Source organism: Haliotis rufescens, unplaced genomic scaffold, assembly GCF_023055435.1.
Source record: "Haliotis rufescens isolate VD_foot unplaced genomic scaffold, xgHalRufe1.0.p SCAF_12, whole genome shotgun sequence".
Lineage (NCBI taxonomy): Eukaryota > Metazoa > Mollusca > Gastropoda > Lepetellida > Haliotidae > Haliotis > Haliotis rufescens.
Window position 1 is genome coordinate 6,917,084 of NW_025963802.1, and position 24,101 is coordinate 6,941,184.

The 24,101-nt window shown below is 37.2% G+C and overlaps 2 protein-coding genes and 2 long non-coding RNA genes across 4 annotated transcripts; all 4 read right to left on the reverse strand.

The window, feature by feature from the left end:
• Positions 1 to 639: 639 nt before the first annotated feature.
• Positions 640 to 5,758, reverse strand: LOC124141289 (myeloperoxidase-like). Its single transcript, XM_046509262.2, has 15 exons — positions 5,696 to 5,758; positions 5,424 to 5,454; positions 5,031 to 5,120; positions 4,606 to 4,725; positions 4,186 to 4,297; positions 3,938 to 4,071; positions 3,559 to 3,732; positions 3,314 to 3,380; positions 2,916 to 3,010; positions 2,667 to 2,762; positions 2,451 to 2,543; positions 1,641 to 2,304; positions 1,344 to 1,513; positions 984 to 1,089; positions 640 to 700 (listed from the first exon to the last, which is right to left on the reverse strand). Exons 1-15 carry the CDS (start codon positions 5,756 to 5,758, stop codon positions 640 to 642), a joined length of 2,076 nt encoding a protein of 691 aa, XP_046365218.2.
• A 9,340-nt stretch (positions 5,759 to 15,098) lies between these two features.
• LOC124141306 (peroxidase-like protein 3) lies at positions 15,099 to 16,895 on the reverse strand. The gene is made up of 4 exons (XM_046509278.2): positions 16,279 to 16,895; positions 15,982 to 16,151; positions 15,622 to 15,727; positions 15,099 to 15,338 (listed from the first exon to the last, which is right to left on the reverse strand). Exons 1-4 carry the CDS (start codon positions 16,893 to 16,895, stop codon positions 15,278 to 15,280), a joined length of 954 nt encoding a protein of 317 aa, XP_046365234.2. The 3' UTR covers positions 15,099 to 15,277.
• Positions 16,896 to 17,304: 409 nt separating this feature from the next.
• On the reverse strand, positions 17,305 to 18,005 carry LOC125378408. The gene is made up of 3 exons (XR_007220240.1): positions 17,958 to 18,005; positions 17,554 to 17,648; positions 17,305 to 17,400 (listed from the first exon to the last, which is right to left on the reverse strand). It is a non-coding gene; the product is annotated as an uncharacterized LOC125378408 (long non-coding RNA).
• Positions 18,006 to 18,665: 660 nt separating this feature from the next.
• Positions 18,666 to 19,342, reverse strand: LOC125378407. Its single transcript, XR_007220239.1, has 3 exons — positions 19,251 to 19,342; positions 18,831 to 18,942; positions 18,666 to 18,716 (listed from the first exon to the last, which is right to left on the reverse strand). It is a non-coding gene; the product is annotated as an uncharacterized LOC125378407 (long non-coding RNA).
• Positions 19,343 to 24,101: the final 4,759 nt, after the last annotated feature.

Sequence of the window (24,101 nt, forward strand, 5' to 3'; positions counted from 1 at the left end):
ATACAATTGATTGTTATATATGATATAACACAAGTATTGTTCAATATTGTTTCTATTAAAGATGATATACGAATCTTCACACATGATCACACATATATTGATAGTTGCTTTAAGCACCACATCAACAATATATTATACACTATCATACAATGACAAAACATAAAAAACACCTCCTTTATAGATCTATGAAATAGTGCAAGTCATACATATAGAATATGTTTATGTCCTTGACGAATAAATTATACAATGCCAAAAACATATACTGCCAATAATAATGCTACTTGTATTCTTTGATTAAACGCTTTGATGGTGTAACTGATGGATTTACTAACTTAATTGGTTACCAATTCGTTTAGTTCTCATAAAGTGTAGGCATTATAATCAGGTATAATGTTAACTGACATTTCCGTTAATAATTCCAGCATTATTAGTGAAATGCCATACCTAAATGTACTTGGCATTACATATTTAGTATGAAGACAGTTGAACACAAATGTCAAAAATGTAATGTATTCTGTGATTTAGGCATCTTATAAACCAGGACTAGTAGTGTGGGCTATACATGGTGGAACACCAAAATGTTATGTTTCAAGTCTTCGGGGTTTATTTGTTGAACTAAAGGGTAGGCCAAGCAACCTCTCATCTCCGCCATTCGGTTAAATCGATTGTTGGAAGATCGTTGCAGGGTATCAAAGGATTGCTGTGAAATACAAAAATGTGTCACCCAGTTAAAATATTAACATTTCCGTCAGCATATTTCATATGATCTGGTTTGATATTCGTATCCTATATAACTGAATGAGCTTGAATATGTTACATTCAAAGTGTGTCACGAGGTGTAAATGGATCCAGGATACAGTTTTGATCAATGTTCACTAAATGAAGTACGCCAGATATACCCTGTCGCATGTTAATATGAGGTCTGTCTGTGCGAGATAATTAATTACTGACGAACAAAGGAGATGAATGTCTTCATTGCCTACCTTTCTTTTGAGTACACTGTAAAAGGATCTCTTTGGATGGACTTCACTCCTGAATTCCTACAAAGAATTTTGGCAAAGCGCATTCGTCGGATCTCAGACAGTTGTCCTGAAATAGAAAACGCAATAAATATTTATATATACAATTACTTTTGACAGCAAGAGAGTATCTTTTTTCCAAACTATTGTCAGTGAAACACTAAAACATTTTGACATCTTGAACTAGAAATGCAATAAAATTCATAATATGATATAACATTCTCATCTTAAAGGCATATTAAGTTATCTAATAAGTACATAGTTTGACATCAACAAAATAGTTTAACAAAACATACAAGCACACAGGAACAGACTGGACGGTACCTAATGTAAAGCCCTTTCTTGGATGGGATGTTTCGAACCAGAATGAGTCGCCATATTTCAGGTCATGGAACTGTTGACCAATCAGACAAGCGAGGAGAGGGCCCACTGCACCGCCATGCACGTGCTGTTCAGCTACTGCACCGGTGAAGACGTCGATGTCATCAGGGGATCTGAAGCAAGAATACATAAACGTAAGGAGATCTTGAGAAATGTCAAATAAGGGTTAAAGTATCTTTATTTAATAAATTTGTTACAATAACTCTGTACACATATAAGAGTAAATTAAATTAGACAAACCTGTATACACTTTTCAAAGCAGCTCCTGCTTTACCAAATATACTGTCATCAAATGAAGTCACTTCCGATAGCTGACATGCCTTGCGGAAGCTGTTGTATGATGGCAGGCCGTGGTCACGACCTCTCTGAATGTTCAAGGACACGATGTCAAAGCCATTATTGCCCGACGTCTCAAACAAATGCTCAGTCATCCCACTGTTGATGAATCGGTTAACCTCCTGATGTCTGTCCTTGAGGATAGCCTTCAGCACGGTGTCCAGATCTTTGATGACTTCAGAAGGTCTGAAGAAGAGCTGTTCTATGGGTACACGTCTATCTCCGAGGGTCAGGAAACGTGGAATGGTGGAGTGGCCGTATCTGAAGGCGGCGGTGGCGAAAACGTTGTAGATGGTGGGGTTTTGGGTGAAGTTGTACCTGAAGCTGAAGCCAGGTGTCAGTCTGTACTTTCTCATGGCCAAGGGCCCAACAATAATGGGCAGCCATTCGCGGTAGGTGACTTGTTGGATGATGGCTGACACGATCTTTCTGGCCTCTTCAAACAAGACATCATCAGGAGTCGTCGATGGCATGACATCAGCAAGTTCTTTGACAAGACGATTGTGTTCGCGGACAAACACGGTGTGTAGCACTGCCAGACCAGGGAACACGTTCACACGGTCGTCACCTGATGATGGAGTTAGTTATAAAGAAGTTGTGACAGTGTTGTAAATTAACCAGATCATTCGAAATTTACCAAATAGTCATGGGTGAAGTGCAATATAAAAAGATTCTGAAAATAGTACTACGGATACATTAATAAGTTGTATTTACCAGCTTCAAAACACCATTCGTTCGTATTGCTTGTTCGACAGTTGCCTTGGTTGGATTCTGGCAACAGGTTATCTCCCTTGGTTTTCATGTAGGCTGAAAAGTTGAATGACGACATTAATTTGTATATACCAATTACTCTCTGGGGTATTTTGTCAAATTTTAAAATATTTGTTTGATCATGAATTATTATTTAAAACAAAATATTGCCTGACTTACGTCCATTCCTGAGGTGATTGATCTGATCCTGACTGAGTCCGTACACGTTAGAGGCGTCCACAAAGGACGTCAGTAGGTTCAACTGTTCTCGAGTATCTGGAAGTGACATGGTTTTTAATTAAATATGGATGTTATCATGGCTGTTTGTTTATGGCTTTCGTTACTTAATAAGATGAGCATAAAAATAATGACAGAACAATCCTACGTTGAGATGAGGCTACTTTCACAGCCTTGTATTCATATACTCACTCCTTCCAGGTGCTGGGGCTGATCTTTTGAACTCCATGCAGTTCTTTTGGAAATGTCCTTCATTTACTGGCATGGTGATTGGGAAACAAGGACCGCTGGAACAGTGAAATACCAAAAGAATTAACACGTTTCCTATTTCAAATCAACCATTGTTATCATAATGTTTATGATATGTTATGATACACAAACACATGCTTATGATGTAGTCGGAATCTTATAGTAGACTTTTATAATCATGGAAAATATAGTCTCCCTTTCATGCTTCTTAAAATCATGTATACAATGTCATGTAATTTTAAAGTATATTATTTCTGATTCATTTATTTAAAATATCACGACTAGTTATTTCAGTTAACACAATGATTAAGTGTGGAAAATATAGAATGTTAATTGCTTACCCAGCTCGTACATCAGAATGCATCTCTCCAGGTGTGTGACCATCGCAACATTTAGATTGAACATCACCTTGAAGGAATATGAGGATTTGTTAAATTAATACAAAGATTTAGATGCATATCGTAATTATTGAAATAGGTTCGAAAAATATGGATCACAAAAACAAATATATCACAGTTTGTCTGATTTCATCATCACACGTCAGGTCATTTTGATGGTCAGAGGGTATTGGCAATTTGGCACGTACCTGCATGAAGAGGAGTTCCGGTGAGATCGTGGTCCACAAATTGCCCCCACTGCATCACCATCACCGTGTGGTCGTCAGAAGGACTGTCAACTCCCGGATGGACGGCCACACTGATGGCGCGTGGACTGGGAAGGGGAAAACCATCAACGCCTCTCATTCGGGGAACGAACTTGCCTGAAAAGTCAAACCTTTGCTTTTAAAGTTCACTAAAGTATGGTTAGTTGTGATATTGATGGGGCATAACTAAATGTCCCCATTGGAATACTTACAAGACTTGCTTCCAAACGGTCTGATTTATTTATGAAAATCGCCTTGGTTATAAGCATGAAATAATGATTTTTAAGTTCTAATATCAATGTGAAGAAAATCTGTTCTTTACCATCATCATATGCAGGATCAATAAATCTCTTGAATTGTTGGTTGGTTGAACCCCAGGTTGGCCAGCGAACATTGTTGCAACTTCCGTCCATTGTCCGGTAGCGGGCGTCTTGTCTGCAGTCGATAGAGCGCCGTCTGTAAAAGTGAATGGTGTTATCAAGTCCAATGATAATTGGTGTATGTATCAACTACATTAAACTTTCAACCACAAACGAAGTGTCCATATATGAGAATTAGTACGAAACTGACCTGATGGTGTGTTTGTCTTGATACTTGGATGTGCTGATGTCTTCTAAGGAGATCTGAGACGTCTCGGCGGCGTCAGCCAGTGTACAAACAACGTACCTGTCTTCCTCATCACCTACTTCAAAGTAAAGGCATTAATACACTGCCGGCTATCATGGGACAATTTCAGAGTCCTTTAACTTCGAAAGTCTGATCAAAGGTCGCACCATCTGAACTGGATGATGTTCTATATTGAAAATGATGTTTGAGAACGCGTATCAGCATAATATTTGTTTTAAATAATCGGAATTTGTCATCTGTATGTCCCATATGCAATAAATCCCCTGAAACATATAAGTTTAAGTATGATCAGATTTGTCAGTTAACCCAATAGACAAATCATGGATAGTGATGCCGTTAATGTGGAATAATGAGACTTCTTACCATGCAGGAGTCTGAAAAAGATGTCCATTATTCTGTTTTCTCTGTCCAGCGTTTGTCCATCAACTAGTCCTTGGTGGTCACCCGAAGTCGTTGGTGAAGTTTGTGTCGCACCAGCAACATCTAATAGGTAAATAAGTACACAGTATAGAGAAATAGGGCTGTCACAGATTATGAATCCTATCACAAAACTTTCATCCTTCGCCACCCCATATTTTGTTCTATCGAGTGGCATTAAACCGGGTTTTTGAATCCGTCTGGAAATATCAACACAAGTCATTGCATGTGCATCTTTCAGGGAATACCCAAACACATATTTATTCATCTTATCTCTCAATCTTAGAATTCAAGAGAATATCATTATCTCCAACAATCGTTTCTTCAAATGTGTACCCCGAAGTGTTACAATGTAACCGGTGTGAACTTACTGTTCGTTGATGACTCATCAGTGACATCGTCAAGGAATTTCGTGTTCATCTCATGATCCATTCCAACCAGATCTGATTGTATAGCCTTGACTGAAGGAAAGGTAGTTTACTCAAACAACTGGTATCACAAAATATAATATCCGTACATTAAAACATTCAAACTATATTTAGTAAGATTGATTTCATCAAATGTTCGTCACTACATTGAAGGACCAAGCATAATAGTAAGTAGAAAGTTGGCATCTTTAACACAGATATCTCATTATTTCAGCATATTACATGATGCCAGTTGCGTGAGTAACGCCCAAGCAGATGAAACTAAAATAGTATTATTCAATCCTTCACTATAGCTTGTCAAGATTTGGTTCATAATTTTTAAAACACTATACTCACGTTGCTCAATGACGGAATCTATGTGGTTAACCTATAAGGGAATGAGTAAACATAGGTTAAATAATCGGTCTAGGGTAAAACAGATGTGATAATCTCAAACACCGTATGCCACCCGTTACTTTGAACATGATGAGAGAAAGAAGTTTCAGAACAATAAACCCAGAGTAAGTAATTACATGACATTTCTTATATATACTGATTTTCTACAGACATTCATGACTAGCCAGATAAATACCAATACTGATAATGAGAAGAAAAAAAACACAACCTACCTCTGTGTCCGCCTCTCCAGCAGTGACCACGGTCAACATACAAACAAACAACACAACTTTCATCGTTTCTGCTTCTGTCCAGTACAAAGTGGGAATGTCTGATACACCAAAGATGGGACCTTGTATTTATACTCATATTCCTGGATTAAATCAACACAGATTACCCCAGAATTCACACTCCCCTGCTGGGTATTATCCGACATATCTACATGGGGGAGCTAAACATCTTGGATTATGCGGAGGCAGGCTGATTATCCCGGAGCAGCGTCATCACCGTCATTGTTCTTGGTGTGGTGTATAAACATCAATAACGAGGCAGTTGGTAACTGTTTCTCACCAGGGGGTATTAACAGAGTGCATTTTTGAGATTATATATAATAGTAACATATTAATAATAACTGAAACCGGAGAAAATGTAAGTTTCTTGTTAATTGACTAAAAATAGTAATAAAATAATTCATGTCTCCCACAATCACTATGAACTTCTCCATAAGATATGTCACGTGACCCTTCCCTTGAGATATGTAGTTCTTTTAGCTTGAACATCACAAGGACCTTATCAGTGTATTCGCTTTAGGGTTACTCTTGTTTGTGTATTCGGTCTTGCTGTTGTAATCGCTCTACTAATGTACTTTGAGAACATATATTCAGTACACCATCTCTCCCGAATTCATTTTCATTCGCAGTTAAGTTGTAGTAGTAGTAGTAGTAGTAGTAGTAGTAGTAGTAGTAGTAGTAGTAGTAGTAGCAGTAGTAGTAGTAGTTGTAGTAGTAGTAGTAGTAGTAGCAGTATTAGGATCGATGACATGTATCAACCAAGTCAGTGAGCCGGACCACCCGATCCCGTTAGTCGCATTTTACAAGCATAGTCGCCTTTTACGACAAGTATGGGTTGCTGAAGACCAATTCTACCCCGGAATCTTCATGGGGCAGTAGTAGTAGTAGTAGTAGTAGTAGTAGTAGTAGTAGTAGTAGTAGCAGTAGTAGTAGTAGTAGTAGTAGTAGTAGTAGTAGCAGTAGTTTGTTGTTTAAGTAACACTGTTGCAGTAGTGGTATGCAATGTGTGTCGCAAGTGTCACGTGCTCATGTCATCTGCAAAAGTTTCTCATTTCCATACTCGATGAAACATACATACTGACTGTTGCATATATCAACGTTGACAACCAGTACTAACTTTCTAGAATTATAATTGAGATATGTATGTACCATATAAAATGTACGACTTGACTTCGTGTTTATGAATAAGTGGAAAATTAGTTCCTATTAGCAATATCAATGATTGACAATTAGTTTAAAATGTTGATCCTATATGTATTATTTCATTACATTGAGGGACTAGAAAATCCTCCAGACACAAAACGTAGTGACCACTTCAATGCATTTGTCTCCCAGTACTTGTCTACAAAGCTTGTCAAGAACAACTCGTGATGAGAAGCGGATTACCAACTGTCTCATTGTAATGATACCACTCTTAGAACAATTACAGTTGATGACGACACGCCCAGATCAACACCATTCATTAATATAATCCCGGATTTGTGATAAAAACAAGATGGAAACTTATCACGGATTATCATCAGCGACAGCGGATTACGGGATAATCTGTTTTTGTGTATTCGGCAAACATGGTTGTCCAAATATGTAAGAACAATGCTCGATCTATCCGCTCTCATATGCCAAATGTTAATACAATCATTGCTTTTTAGAGCAACCTACATGTGCATCTGCATTCCTCTATAGCACGTTCAGTGCTTTTAATGTATCTTTTAAAAGTATATATATTCATATACATACAATAATACGATACAATAATACGAATATTTAAATATCCTGTATACACAGGTGTTAATATTAAATACTTGTTTTCCCATTTCTCATTGTAAAACCTTCAGTTAAGAAAATAGACAAATGTTATCTCTGAAGGGTGAGTGAGGGAGTATCTTTTTACGCCGCTTTTGACAATTTTCGAGCAATATCAAGGCGTCGGACACCAGAAATGAGCTTCACACATTGTATCCATGTGGGGAATCGAGCCCGTGTCTTCGGTGTGACGAGCGAACAATTTAACCACTAGGTTACCACACCGATCCTCTCTCTGAAGAATTCATAAGGGCGATAATGTTTCAGTTCCTGGATTATCTGTATAATATTGTTGTATATATTGCTTTTTGAGCTGGGAGTAGCGTTCACATATCCTTATCACACGGTATTCATCTTCTACACTCCTCTTATTTTTCTTCAAACATAATTCGCAATATCTTTCATCATGAGGAATATTATTGTGTCTTCCAATCTGAACACATAATCCAAAAATATTACATCTAAATTTTGCTTAATGCCAATTAATATATTGAGGTATGTTTATTGTTAGATATTATTCAGTATTGTGAAGTGATGTATATTGTTTATAGTAGTTGCACTTTGATCAACTTTCCAAGGATGAGTGCCAATTTGTTGGAGAGCTTTGTTTAAATTCGTTTTAAAGATTTCAGCATCTCCCATGTTCTGCTGAATCCAGACTATACCAAATCCTTGGTGAAATACAATATTCCTAATTGAAGTAATCCATGTTTGTCTTCCAGCATTATCAATAGATATATGTATAATGTAAATCTGATATGGTAGTCTATTATTGTAGAGGTGAATTAATATAGTCCAGTATTTTATATCTATTGTCATGTAAATACATTCTCTGCCAGGCTGCCACACTCTCCAAGAACCATGTTATTAAGAGTAATATTATTAAATCTAGGGAATCGTTTGCCGAATACAGTCTATGTACTTTCCATTTACTTGTTATATGAAGTTCCCCAGATTTCAGCACCATAACACAATATTGGAACTATCATGCCGTCAAACGTTTTCAAGTTGTCTTCATGTGATAAATATCCGAATTTCTTTTGATAATTAAAGATGTTGATGAGTGATTTCTTGGCTTGAGCAGAAAGTAAGTTTATTTTCTGCTTCGAAGGCCGTCGGCCCATGTACACAGTTGATACAACAATATCCATAGACAGACAGAGAGACAGAAAGACAGAGAGACAGACAGTCAGACAGACAGACAGACAGACAGATGTTTGATGAATTTCTCAACAATACATATGCCGCGCAATCAAATATGAAATGGAGTTCATCTTCAATGCTTTTAGTATTACACATCCTACAAATTCGGTTAACAGTTATAGCTTCTTTACATCTGATATTACAGCGCAACGGCAGTTCATGCAATCTCAACAAGCAGATATATCTTCTTAATTCCCTAACATTGATGTTTGTAACATCATATTCAACAGTCAGCAATGACTTAATATTCGTATCATGTGCAAGTCGTTTTGAATCATTGATAATACTAAATATGTTTTGTTTTCCACAATCTTCTAATCTCTGTCTGAACACCGACAGAAAATATGAAAAATCTCCAATATCTTGACTAACCCATCCATATCCGAAACCATACGTGTATAACAACAATCTTACAGCCCCACACCTCCGCCCCATATAACAAAAAAGGTTTTATCTTACAATCAAACAACTTAAATAACATATTTCCAGGAATATTTGGGTGTTTATGCTGTAATTTAGCTTTAGTGGCTTTTGAAACAAGAGTATTTGTACATACTGTCAACCTAGTAGAAAACATAATACCTAAAAAATTATAATAGGTTGATGTCTTTAGTAGCTCTCCATCAAAATACCACTTCTCATAATGTCGTAAATAACCACCATTTAGAAAAAAACTAATATTTCTGTCTTATCCATATTTATCTGTAAGCCCCATGATTTACTATATTTACATAAAATATCAATCTTTCTTTGCAAACCAATAACACTGTAATCAAAAATACAGAAATCATCAGCATACAATAATAACAGGAGTTCCAAATAATCTACACCTATGTATATACCTCTTACATCTGCATTTTCCATCAATGATGGAAATTCTGAAATCAACATTGCAAATAAAAACGGGCTGATAACACAAACTTGTCTGACTCTACTTAAACTATCAAAATAATCAGTAATAGTAGTGTTGGATACTCTTAAAGCTGCTTTTATATTCGAATACATATTTCTCAGTACAGAGAATAATTTACGATGAATACCTTTATTAATTATTGAATACCACAGTAATTTCCTATTAAAAGAATCAAATGCTTTCTTGAAGTTTACATAAATACAGTAAAAACGTCCCCAAATTTTAGATAAATACTTTTGTACACGACATTGCAAAGTGAAACTATTATCCGTTGTGCAATAGCCTTTCCTAACACCTGCCTGGGCCTCAGGTATAATGTTAAAGTGATCGGAAAAACGTTTAAGACGCCCATTTAGAATAGAGCAGAATAACTTCCCAAAAATATCCATCAAAGATATGCCTCTAATTATTAACACAGTCGAAGCTTCCTTTTTTATGGAGTGGTACAATAACACTCTCAGCCCATTCTGATGGAAAATTACCCGTTGACAAAATAGTATTATACATAACTAACAAATATGGAATTAAAACAGTTCTGCAGCATTGGATCATGTCAGCCGTAATACCATCTGGTCCTGCAGCTTTACCCTGCTTCAGATCTCTTATGAATGATTCGATCTCTTCCTGTGTAATATCATCATTAAGAATATTATTATATCATCATCAGTACAGAAATCACACAATTGTTCATTATAGTTATTTATAACCTAATCTATCTGCTCAATGATATCCGAGTCCACAAGTATATCAGTATGGTTTAAAATATTCAGTCTTAATATAATCAAACCAATCTTCTTGGCAAATCTGGGTGGAAAGAGGACCACAACTTGTCTTCTTTGTCAATGCGATTATGTTGAATATTTAGAAAGAATCTCCTTATCACCAATAACTTGTCTAATACATTAAACTTTTTAGTCTTCATATCCTCACAGTCTTTATCGTAGCATTTTTTATCCAGATGTAAGTTTTGATTATCTAGCCCTAGAAAGTAATCCGCATGAAATAGAACCACTATGTACAGCATTGGTCAAAGCTTCAACAGCTAAATCAACATTCAAAGACAATAAATGCATAAACTCATCCATGTGAAGTGCAGACAATGACTCAAAAACAGTATGTTTGAAGGCATCACATATTTCATTTCTCCATGTATATCTGGGAATATTATTCACATGCATTGCATTAACATTATTGACCTGTCTATCACATCCATGGAGGGTAAGTAGGAAAGGAAAGTGACCTGATTCATAGCTTGTCAAAAAAAATAGTTGAGCATAGTACATAATCAACCAAACTAGCGCCACCTTCCTTAAAACAAGTAAATGATCCCCAGCAAATCGTCCATTTACAATATGGACAGAAAACGTACAACAAAAGTCTACCAGATCCCTCCCGTAATCATTACACACATCATCTCTGGTACTGCGGGGCACGTCAAATGCATCCGATACATACTTCTTATAAACATGTAATAAATCTGTTGTTGTCGTCGATAATAAAATCTTTCAAATTACCAGACCCGTGAAGATTCCGGGGTAGAATACATGTAGGTCTTCAGCAACCAATGCTTGTCGTAAAAGGTGACTAAGTTTGTCGTAAAATGCGACTATCGGCATTGGGTGGTCAGGCTCGCTGATTTGGTTGATGCATGTCATCGATCCCAATTGCGTGGATCGATGCTCATGATATTATTCACTGGATTGTCTGGTCCAGACTGTATTATTTACAGACCGCCGTCATATAGCTGGAATATTGCTGAGCGCGGCGTTAAACGACAAACCAATCAACCAACCAATCAAATTACCACAGCGTACATTATAGTCACCAGGAAGAATAATTTCCCAATCTGGGTGTTCATGTAACACAGCAGACAAGCTTTTATCTAAGTACTCTAGACCCTTAGGGACTCTATTGTCTGTCATTACTAAGTACAAATGTATACTGAACAACAAAAGTTCCTGTGACATTGAATAAGATTTAATGCAAAGTTATGCTTTTTACAAAATCCGAAACAATTTCGGTTTGCTATGGATAAAAGACTGTTCAAATGGTTAATTTCCCATACAGACTTCAGAAAAAGCGTGATTTCATAAAAAAAAATCAAACCAATCAAATTACATAATTGACATAATCAATAAATAAACATAATCAGTAGCGTGTGTGTCCACCTCTGGCAAGCAACACATCTTCGTTTCATGGAATAGACCAGGCGTTGCACAAAGTCCTGTGGGATATCTGTCCATATCTGCTGGAGCATGTTTCGAAGTTCCTGCAGTGTCTGTGGAACACGTCGAAGGTTGTCTCTCCATCTCATCCCACATGTGCTCGATTGGTGAGAGATCAGGGGAGCGAGCCGGCCAGGGAATGACATTCACATTGTTTTGTTGAAGAAAATCCTGAACAAGTCGAGCAATTTGAGGCCGGGCGTTGTCATGTTGAAAGGTAATGCCTGGGCCATGACGACGCAAAAACGGTAGAACAACAGGGTTGATGATCTCGTCGCGGTAGCGCTGTCCATTGAGATTTATCTCTACCACTATCAAACAGGTCCTCTGTCTTGCTGTAATCCCACCCCATACCATAACGCTGCCGCCCCCGAACCGATCTTCTTCCATGACACAATGATTGACGTAACGTTCACCTCGACGTCGGTACACGCGAATCCGTCCATCGCTGTGGCTGAGGTGAAAACGAGACTCGTCAGTGAATAGAACTTGTTCTCAGTGCATGACCGTCCAGCGTAGACGTTGTCTGCACCACTGTAGACGTGCTTGAAGGCCAGGGATGCTTCTTGCAGTCACTGTTGCTGGCTGGAATCGACTTCGTAGGTATGTTGTTCGAATCAAGTTGTCTTGTCGATTATTGGTTACACGTGGCCTGCCACTCCGAGGATGGTCTCTGACTGCATTCGTCTGTTGCCAACGTTGCCATAAACACCTTTCCTGTGGACATTAAATTGTCTTGCAACATCACGTTGACTCGATCCTGCTTCAAGCATACCAATGACTCGCACACGCTCATTTTCGGACAGGCGTTGTTTTTCGTAATGTTGAATAGTTACGTAATTTTGTTGTTTTTCTGAGTGGTTGTCAGCACGATGCTAAACAATGCATATGGAATCCCGTTAACGCACATGTTTTCATACCCATGCTTGGGTTGTGAAATGCATGGAACTTGCATAAAAGTCATCTTTTGCATGGAATACATGCTTTTCTGTAGCAGTTTGGGTTTTTGTGACTTGATTTCCTTGCATGTACTACAATATTGAAAACCAGACTTTACTTGTTTGAAACATACACTAAAATATTGGTGTCACAGGAACTTTTGTTGTTGAGTTTATTAACAGGATGCACAAAACCAACAAGTAAATTACGTGTGAGATTATATATACTCCTATCAAGTAACAGAAATATCATGTCTGTGTAGTCAATAATAACACGGCGCAGACCATGTGATAGTGAAGTGTGAACACACACAGACACGCCCTCTCGGTAGTTTACCCTCTGCAGTTCGTGTAGACACGGTACTCGGGGAACATAGTCTCTATGCTTTCCTTTGTGCAGTGTATCTCTAGAAGACCAAAGATACTGTGATCAGTGGAAATAAACTTCAATAAAACTTCATGATTTATTCTATCAAATGCCTTTGAAAAATCAACGAAGATGCTATAAAATCTACCATTAGTTTTTGGAGAGATATTTGTGCAAATGCCTGTAATGCCAAAAAGTGATCAATAGAAAAATATCCGGATCTAAATCCAGCTTAAGGGCTTAATATTCGTGTATAATATTATTAATGTCACACCAGGATTGTAATATTTCATCCAGAATATATGTCAGAACTTTGCACAGTGAGTAAATAAGAGATATGCCCCTGTAATTATCTGTAATATAAAACAAGCTACATACATCAATGTTTGTTGATTCATGCACATGTCTACATGCTCGTTGAGAGGTCAGATGAAGTGAAATGAGGGTTAACGTCACATTCACTTCCCTAGCTACTCGCACTTTGTAAAGGGTCATGCGATTATTCATTTGACCGCTTACACATATGCTAGTTTTGTCGCGGTACCTCATAGTACACATTATCCTCCACAGTTGATATACATGCATATAGTTCTATTCGTCCTTGATATTGCTTCCTGTATAAGGATAGAGTTCACATGGTCCAAAGCAGTGCTTCCTATACATATATATAGTTCACATTATCACAGAGGGTGCCTCCTATACCCGCATATAGTTCGCATCGTCCATGCGATACCATGCTGCTGACCAAAGCCCTAGAAACTCGCACAAGCCATGCTGCCAAACACGGTCACCCTTCCATCAACTTTCCACGAGCAACGTTGCTTAACGTCGCCTGATTTGTGACCTGTGCTTTGTACACGGGGTGCCGTACAATCAATAATGTGAACTATATGTACGCTAAGGACAATGGGGGTTATTATACATATGTAATTATAAATAAACATATATATACATATTAGGAAACTCTGCCTGGGACGATGCGAACTATATGCGGGAATAGGGGGCACACTCTGTGATAACTATATACACGAATAGCAAGCACTGCGTTTGTAGAAAGCACTGACAGCGACAATGGGAAGTATATACATGAATAGGAAGCGCTTTCTGGAATAATGTAAACTATTTGCGTGTGTAGGAAGTACTTGCAGCGAAAATGGGAAGTGATATACGTGTATGGGAAGTACTGTCTGGCATAATGTGAGCTATACACTTAGTGAAAGCACTGCTCGGAACAATGAGATTGTATGGAACATGTATTGTTAGAAACAATATGTATCTAGGCCCTGGATACTATGTCATCATACCAAACATTAACACAAATGTGAAACGTATCAATGTGCCAATCAGCCTACCAAACGGTAGATGAATAACACCAAACCAACAAATTAAGAGACAATGAATCAGAAATTCAAAAGAGAACGTGTTTATTTCAAAACGGTTGAAAAATTAACAAATACAATTGATTGTTATATATGATATAACATAAGTATTGTTCAATATGATATACGAATCTTCACACATGATCACACATATATTGATAGTTGCTTTAAGCACCACATCAATAATATATTATACAATATCATACAATGACAAAAAATACAAAACACCTCCTTTATAGATCTATGAAATAGTGCAAGTCATACATATAGAATATGTTTATGTCCTTGACGAATAAATTATACAATGCCATAAACATATACTGCCAATAATAATGCTACTTGTATGCTTTGATTAAACGCTTTGATGGTGTAACTGATGTATTTACTAACTTAATTGGTTACCAATTCGTTTTGTTCTCATAAAGTGTAGGCATTATAATCAGGTATAATGTTAACTGACATTTCCGTTAATAATTCCAGCATTATTAGTGAAATGCCATACCTAAATGTACTTGGCATTACATATGTAGTATGAAGACAGTTGAACACAAATGTCAAAAATGTAATGTATTCTGTGATTTAGGCATCTTACAAACCAGGACTAGTAGTGTGGGCTATACACGGTGGAACACCAAAATGTTATGTTTCAAGTCTTCGGGGTTTATTTGTTGAACTTAAGGGTAGGCCAAGCAACCTCTCATCTCCGCCATTTGGTTAAATCGATTGTTGGAAGATCGTTGCAGGGTATCAAAGGATTGCTGTGAAATACAAAAATGTGTCACCCAGTTAAAATATTAACATTTCCGTCAGCATATTTCATATGATCTGGTTTGATATTCGTATCCTATATAACTGAATGAGCTTGAATATGTTACATTCAAAGTGTGTCACGAGGTGTAAATGGATCCAGGATACAATTCTGATCAATGTTCACTAAATGAAGTACGCCAGATATACCCTGTCGCATGTTGATATGAGGTCTGTCTGTGCGAGATAATTAATTACTGACGAACAAAGGAGATGAATGTCTTCATTGCCTACCTTTCTTTTGAGTACACTGTAAAAGGATCTCTTTGGATAGACTTCACTCCTGAATTCCTACAAAGAATTTTGGCAAAGCGCATTCGTCGGATCTCAGACAGTTGTCCTGAAATAGAAAACGCAATAAATATTTATATATACAATTACTTTTGACAGCAAGAGAGTATCTTTTTTCCAAACTATTGTCAGTGAAACACTAAAACATTTTGACATCTTGAACTAGAAATGCAATAAAATTCATAATATGATATAACATTCTCATCTTAAAGGCATATTAAGTTATCTCATAAGTACATAGTTTGACATCAACAAAATAGTTTAACAAAACATACAAGCACACAGGAACAGACTGGACGGTACCTAATGTAAAGCCCTTTCTTGGATGGGATGTTTCGAACCAGAATGAGTCGCCATATTTCAGGTCATGGAACTGTTGACCAATCAGACAAGCGAGGAGAGGGCCCACTGCACCGCCATGCACGTGCTGTTCAGCTACTGCACCGGTGAAGACGTCGATGTCATCAGGGGATCTGAAGCAAGAATACATAAACGTAAGGAGATCTTGAGAAATGTCAAATAAGGGTTAAAGTATCTTTATTAAATAAATTTGTTACAATAACTCTGTACACATATAAGAGTAAATTAAATTAGACAAACCTGTATACACTTTTCAAAGCAGCTCCTGCTTTACCAAATATACTGTCATCAAATGAAGTCACTTCCGATAGCTGACATGCCTTGCGAAAGCTGTTGTATGATGGCAGGCCGTGGTCACGACCTCTCTGAATGTTCAAGGACACGATGTCAAAGCCATTATTGCCCGACGTCTCAAACAAATGCTCAGTCATCCCACTGTTGATGAATCGGTTAACCTCCTGATGTCTGTCCTTGAGGATAGCCTTCAGCACGGTGTCCAGATCTTTGATGACCTCAGAAGGCCTGAAGAAGAGCTGTTCTATGGGTACACGTCGATCTCCGAGGGTCAGGAAACGTGGAATGGTGGAGTGGCCGTATCTGAAGGCGGCGGTGGCGAAAACGTTGTAGATGGTGGGGTTTTGGGTGAAGTTGTACCTGAAGCTGAAGCCAGGGGTCAGTCTGTACTTCCTCATGGCCAAGGGCCCAACAATAATGGGCAGCCATTCGCGGTAGGTGACTTGTTGGATGATGGCTGACACGATCTTTCTGGCCTCTTCAAACAAGACTTTATCAGGAATGGTCGATGGCATGACATCAGCAAGTTCTTTGACAAGACGATTGTGTTCGCGGACAAACATGGTGTGTAGCACGGCCAGACCAGGGAACACGTTCACACGGTCGTCACCTGATGATGGAGTTAGTTATAAAGAAGTTGTGACAGTGTTGTAAATTAACCATATCATTCGAAAATTACCAAATGGTCATGTGTGAAGTACAATATGAACAGATTCTGAAAAAAGTACTACGGATACATTAATAAGTTGTATTTACCAGCTTTAAAACACCATTCGTTGGTATTGCTTGTTCGACAGTTTCCTTGGTTGGATTCTGGCAACAGGTTATCTCCCTTGATTTTCATGTAGGCTGAAAAGTTGAATGACGACATTAATTTGTATATACCAATTACTCTCTGGGGTATTTTGTCAAATTTTAAAATATTTGTTTGATCATGAATTATAATTTAAAACAAAATATTGCCTGACTTACGTCCATTCCTGAGGTGATTGATCTGATCCTGACTGAGTCCGTACACGTTAGAGGCGTCCACAAAGGACGTCAGTAGGTTCAACTGTTCTCGAGTATCTGGAAGTCACATGGTTTTTAATTAAATATGGATGTTATCATACAGTGTTGTTTATGGCTTTCGTTACTTAATAAGATGAGCATAAAAATAATGACAGAACAATCCTACGTTGAGATGAGGCTACCTTCACAGCCTTGTATTCATATACTCACTCCTTCCAGGTGCTGGGGCTGATCTTTTGAACTCCATGCAGTTCTTTTGGAAATGTCCTTCATTTACTGGCATGGTGATTGGGAAACAAGGACCGCTGGAACAGTGAAATACCAAAAGAATTAACACGTTTCCTATTTCAAATCAACCATTGTTATCATAATGTTTATGATATGTTATGATACACAAACACATGCTTATGATGTAGTCGGAATCTTATAGTAGACTTTTATAATCATGGAAAAGGTAGTCTCCCTTTCATCCTTATTATAATCATGTATACAATATCACGTAATTTTAAAGTATATTATTTCTGATTCATTCATTTAAAATATCACGACTAGTTATGTCCATTAACACAAACAGAATGATTAAGTGTGGAAAATATAGAATGTTAATTGCTTACCCAGCTCGTACATCAGAATGCATCTCTCCAGGTGTGTGACCATCGCAACATTTAGATTGAACATCACCTTGAAGGAATATAAGGATTTGTTAAGTTAATACAAAGATTTAGATGCATATCGTAATTATTGAAATAGGTTCGAAAAATATGGATCACAAGAAACAAATATATCACAGTTTGTCTGATTTCATCATCACACGTCTGGTCACTTTGATGGTCAGAGGGTATTGGCCATTTGGCACGTACCTTCATGAAGAGGAGTTCCGGTGAGATCGTGGTCCACAAATTGCCCCCACTGCATCACCATCACCGTGTGGTCGTCAGAAGGACTGTCAACTCCCGGATGGACGGCCACACTGATGGCGCGTGGACTGGGAAGGGGATAACCATCAACGCCTCTCATTCGGGGAACGAACTTGCCTGAAAAGTCAAACCTTTGCTTTTAAAGTTCACTAAAGTATGGTTAGTTGTGATATTGATGGGGCATAACTAAATGTCCCCATTGGAATACTTACAAGACTTGCTTCCAAACGGTCTGATTTATTTATGAAAATCGCCTTGGTTATAAGCATGAAATAATGATTTTTAAGTTCTAATATCAATGTGAAGAAAATCTGTTCTTTACCATCATCATATGCAGGATCAATAAATCTCTTGAATGGTTGGTTGGTTGAACCCCAGGTTGACAAGCGAACATTGTTGCAACTTCCGTCCATTGTCCGGTAGCGGGCGTCTTGTCTGCAGTCGATAGAGCGCCGTCTGTAAAAGTGAATGGTGTTATCAAGTCCAATGATAATTGGTGTAGGTATCAACTACATTAAACTCTCAACCACAAACGAAGTGTCCATATATGAGAATTAGTACGAAACTGACCTGATGGTGTGTTTGTCTTGATACTTGGATGTGCTGATGTCTTCTAAGGAGATCTGAGACGTCTCGGCGGCGTCAGCCAGTGTACAAACAACATACTTGTCTTCCTCATCACCTACTTCAAAGTAAAGGCATTAATACACTGCCTGCTATCATGGGACAATTTCAGAGTACTTTAACTTCGAAAGTCTGATCAAAGGTCGCACCATCTGAACTGGATGATGGTCTCTATTGAAAATGATGTTTGAGAACGCGTATCAGCATAATATTTGTTTTAAATAATCGGAATTTGTCATCTGTATGTCCCATATGCAATAAATCCCCTGAAACATATAAGTTTAAGTATGATCAGATTTGTCAGTTAACCCAATAGACAAATCATGGATAGTGATGCCGTTAATGTGGAATAATGAGACTTCTTACCATGCAGGAGTCTGAACAAGATGTCCATTATTCTGTTTTCTCTGTCCAGCGTTTGTCCATCAACTATTCCTTGGTGGTCACCCGAAGTCGTTGGTGAAGTTTGTAACGCACCAGCAACATCTAATAGGTAAATAAGTACAGAGTATAGAGAAATAGGGCTGTCACAGATTATGAATGCAATCACAAAAACTTTCATACTTCGCCACCCCATATTTTGTTCTATCGAGTGGCGTTAAACCGGGTTTTTGAATCCGTCTGGAAATATCAACACAAGTCATTGCATGTGCATCGTTCAGGGTATACCCAAACACATATTTATTCATCTTATCTCTTGCATATTACATGATGCCAGTTGCGTGAGTAACGCCCAAGCAGATGAAACTAAAATAGTATTATTCAATCCTTCACTATAGCTTGTCAAGATTTGGTTCATAATTTTTAAAACACTATACTCACGTTGCTCAATGACGGAATCTATGTGGTTAACCTATAAGGGAATGAGTAAACATAGGTTAAATAATCGGTCTAGGGTAAAACAGATGTGATAATCTCAAACACCGTATGCCACCCGTTACTTTGAACATGATGAGAGAAAGAAGTTTCAGAACAATAAACCCAGAGTAAGTAATTACATGACATTTCTTATATATACTGATTTTCTACAGACATTCATGACTAGCCAGATAAATACCAATACTGATAATGAGAAGAAAAGATAAGAGAAGAAACAAAACACAACCTACCTCTGTGTCCGCCTCTCCAGCAGTGACCACGGTCAACATACAAACAAACAACACAACTTTCATCGTTTCTGCTTCTGTCCAGTACAAAGTGGGAATGTCTGATACACCAAAGATGGGACCTTGTATTTATACTCATATTCCTGGATTAAATCAACACAGATTACCCCAGAATTCACACTCCCCTGCTGGGTATTATCCGACATATCTACATGGGGGAGCTAAACATCTTGGATTATGCGGAGGCAGGCTGATTATCCCGGAGCAGGGTCATCACCGTCATTGTTCTTGGTGTGGTGTATAAACATCAATAACGAGGCAGTTGGTAACTGTTTCTCACCAGGGGGTATTAACAGAGTGCATTTTTGAGATTATATATAATAGTAACATATTAATAATAACTGAAACCGGAGAAAATGTAAGTTTCTTGTTAATTGACTAAAAATAGTAATAAAATAATTCATGTCTCCCACAATCACTATGAACTTCTCCATAAGATATGTCACGTGACCGTTCCCTTGAGATATGTAGTTCTTTTAGCTTGAACATCACAAGGACCTTATCAGTGTATTCGCTTTAGGGTTACTTTTGTTTGTGTATTCGGTCTTGCTGTTGTAATCGCTCTACTAATGTACTTTGAGAACATATATTCAGTACACCATCTCTCCCGAATTCATTTTCATTCGCAGTTAAGTTGTAGTAGTAGTAGTAGTAGTAGTAGTAGTAGTAGTAGAAGGAGTAGTAGTAGTAGTAGTAGTTGTTGTAGTAGTAGTAGTAGTAGTAGCAGTATTAGGATCGATGACATGTATCAACCAAGTCAGTGAGCCGGACCACCCGATCCCGTTAGTCGCATTTTACAAGCATAGTCGCCTTTTACGACAAGTATGGGTTGCTGAAGACCAGTTCTACCCCGGAATCTTCACGGGCAAGTAGTAGTAGTAGTAGAAGTAGTAGTAGTAGTAGTAGTAGTAGTAGTAGTAGTAGTAGTAGTAGTAGTAGTAGTAGTAGTAGTAGTAGTAGTAGTAGTAGTAGTAGCAGTAGTTTGTTGTTTAAGTAACACTGTTGCAGTAGTGGTATGGAATGTGTGTCGCAAGTGTCACGTGCTCATGTCATCTGCAAAAGTTTCTCATTTCCATACTCGATGAAACATACATACTGACTGTTGCATATATCAACGTTGACAACCAGTACTAACTTTCTAGAATTATAATTGAGATATGTATGTACCACATAAAATGTACGACTTGACTTCGTGTTTATGAATAAGTGGAAAATTAGTTCCTATTAGCAATATCAATGATTGACAATTAGTTTAAAATGTTGATCCTATATGTATTATTTCATTACATTGAGGGACTAGAAAATCCTCCAGACACAAAACGTAGTGACCACTTCAATGCATTTGTCTCCCAGTACTTGTCTACAAAGCTTGTCAAGAACAACTCGTGATGAGAAGCGGATTACCAACTGTCTCATTGTTATTATACCACTCTTAGAACAATCACAGTTGATGAGGACATGCCCAGATCAACACCATTCATTAATATAATCCCGGATTAACAAGATGGAAACTTATCATGGATTATCATCAGCGACAGCAGATTACGGGATAATCTGTTTTTGTGTATTCGGCAAACATGGTTGTCGAAATATGTAAGAACAATGCCCGATCTATCCGCTCTCATATGCCAAATATCAATACAATCATTGCTTTTTAGAGCAACCTACATGTGCATCTGCATTCCTCTATAGCACGTTCAGTGCTTTTAATGTATCTTTTAAAAGTATATATATTCATATACATACAATAATACGATACAATAATACGAATATTTTAATATCCTGTATACACAGGTGTTAATATTAAATACTTGTTTTCCCATTTCTCAATGTAAAACCTTCAGTTAAGAAAATAGACAAATGTTATCTCTGAAGGGTGAGTGAGGGAGTATCTTTTTACGCCGCTTTTGACAATTTTCGAGCAATATCAAGGCGTGGGACACCAGAAATGAGCTTCACACATTGTATCCATGTGGGGAATCGAGCCCGTGTCTTCGGTGTGACGAGCGAACAATTTAACCACTAGGTTACCACACCGATCCTCTCTCTGAAGAATTCATAAGGGCGATAATGTTTCAGTTCCTGGATTATCTGTATAATATTGTTGTATATATTGCTTTTTGAGCTGGGAGTAGCGTTCACATATCCTTATCACACGGTATTCATCTTCTACACTCCTCTTATTTTTCTTCAAACATAATTCGCAATATCTTTCATCATGAGGAATATTATTGTGTCTTCCAATCTGAACACATAATCCAAAAATATTACATCTAAATTTTGCTTAATGCCAATTAATATATTTAGTTATGTTTATTGTTAGATAGTATTCAGTATTGTGAAGTGATGTATATTGTTTATAGTAGTTGCACTTTGATGAACTTTCCAAGGATGATAACAAAAAAGGTTTTATCTTACAATCAAACAACTTAAATAACATATTTCCAGGAATATTTGGGTATTTATGCTGTAATTGAGCTTTAGTGGCTTTTGAAACAAGAGTATTTGTACATACTGTCAACCTAGTAGAAAACATAATACCTAAAAAATTATAATTGGTTGATGTCTTTAGTAGCTCTCCATCAAAATACCACTTCTCATAATGTCGTAAATAACCACAATTTAGAAAAAAAAACTAATATTTCTGTCTTATCCATATTTATCTGTAGGCCCCATGATTTACTATATTTACATAAAATATCAATCTTTCTTTGCAAACCAATAACACTGTAATCAAAAATACAGAAATCATCAGCATACAATAATAACAGGAGTTCCAAATAATCTACACCTATGTATATACCTCTTACATCTGCATTTTCCATCATGGATTGAAATTCTGAAATCAACATTGCAAATAAAAACGGGCTGATAACACAAACTTGTCTGACTCCACTTAAACTATCAAAATAATCAGTAATAGTAGTGTTGGATACTCTTAAAGCTGCTTTTATATTCGAATACATATTTATCAGTACAGAGAATAATTTACCATGAATACCTTTATTAATTATTGAATACCACAGTAATTTCCTATTAAAAGAATCAAATGCTTTCTTGAAGTTTACATAAATAAAGTAAAAACGTCCCCAAATTTTAGATTGCAAAGTGAAACTATTATCCGTTGTGCAATAGCCTTTCCTAACTCCTGCCTGGGCCTCAGGTATACTGTTCAAGTGATCGGAAAAACGTTTAAGACGCCCATTTAGAATAGAGCAGAATAACTTCCCAAAAATATCCATCAAAGATATGTCTCTAATTATTAACACAGTCGAAGCTTCCTTTTTTTATGGAGTGGTACAATAACACTCTCAGCCCATTCTGATGGGAAATTACCCTTTGACAAAATAGTATTATACATAACTAACAAATATGGAATTAAAACAGTTCTGCAGCATTGGATCATGTCAGCCGTAATACCATCTGGTCCTGCAGCTTTACCCTGCTTCAGATCTCTTATGAATGATTCGATCTCTTCCTGTGTAATATCATCATTAAGAATATTATTACATCATCATCAGTACAGAAATCACACAATTGTTCATTATAGTTATTTATAACCTAATATATCTGCTCAATGATATCCGAGTCCACAAGTATATCAGTATGGTTTAAAATATTCAGTCTTAATATAATCAAACCAATCTTCTTGGCAAATCTGGGTGGAAAGAGGACCACAACTTGTCTTCTTTGTCAATGCGATTATGTTGAATATTTAGAAAGAATCTCCTTATCACCAATAACTCTAAACTTGTCTAATACATTAAACTTTTTAGTCTTCATATCCTCACAGTCTTTATCGTAGCATTTTTTATCCAGATGTAAGTTTTGATTATCTAGCCCTAGAAAGTAATCCGCATGAAATAGAACCACTATGTACAGCATTGGTCAAAGCTTCAACAGCTAAATCAACATTCAAAGACAATAAATGCATAAACTCATCCATGTGAAGTGCAGACAATGACTCAAAAACAGTATGTTTGAAGGCATCACATATTTCATTTCTCCATGTTTATCTGGGAATATTATTCACATGCATTGCATTAACATT

Coding starts and splice junctions, on each gene's coding strand:
- LOC124141289 (XM_046509262.2), bottom strand. CDS start 5,758: ATGAAAGTTGTGTTGTTTGTTTGTATGTTGACCGTGGTCACTGCTGGA. Junction 5,455..5,695: donor CTGGAGAGGCGGACACAGAG/GTAGGTTGTGTT, acceptor ATTCCCTTATAG/GTTAACCACATAGATTCCGT. Junction 4,072..4,185: donor CAAGACAAACACACCATCAG/GTCAGTTTCGTA, acceptor TCACTTTTACAG/ACGGCGCTCTATCGACTGCA.
- LOC124141306 (XM_046509278.2), bottom strand. CDS start 16,895: ATGTTTGTCCGCGAACACAATCGTCTTGTCAAAGAACTTGCTGATGTC. Junction 15,728..15,981: donor AAGAAAGGGCTTTACATTAG/GTACCGTCCAGT, acceptor TTTCTATTTCAG/GACAACTGTCTGAGATCCGA. Junction 15,339..15,621: donor ACAGTGTACTCAAAAGAAAG/GTAGGCAATGAA, acceptor TGTATTTCACAG/CAATCCTTTGATACCCTGCA.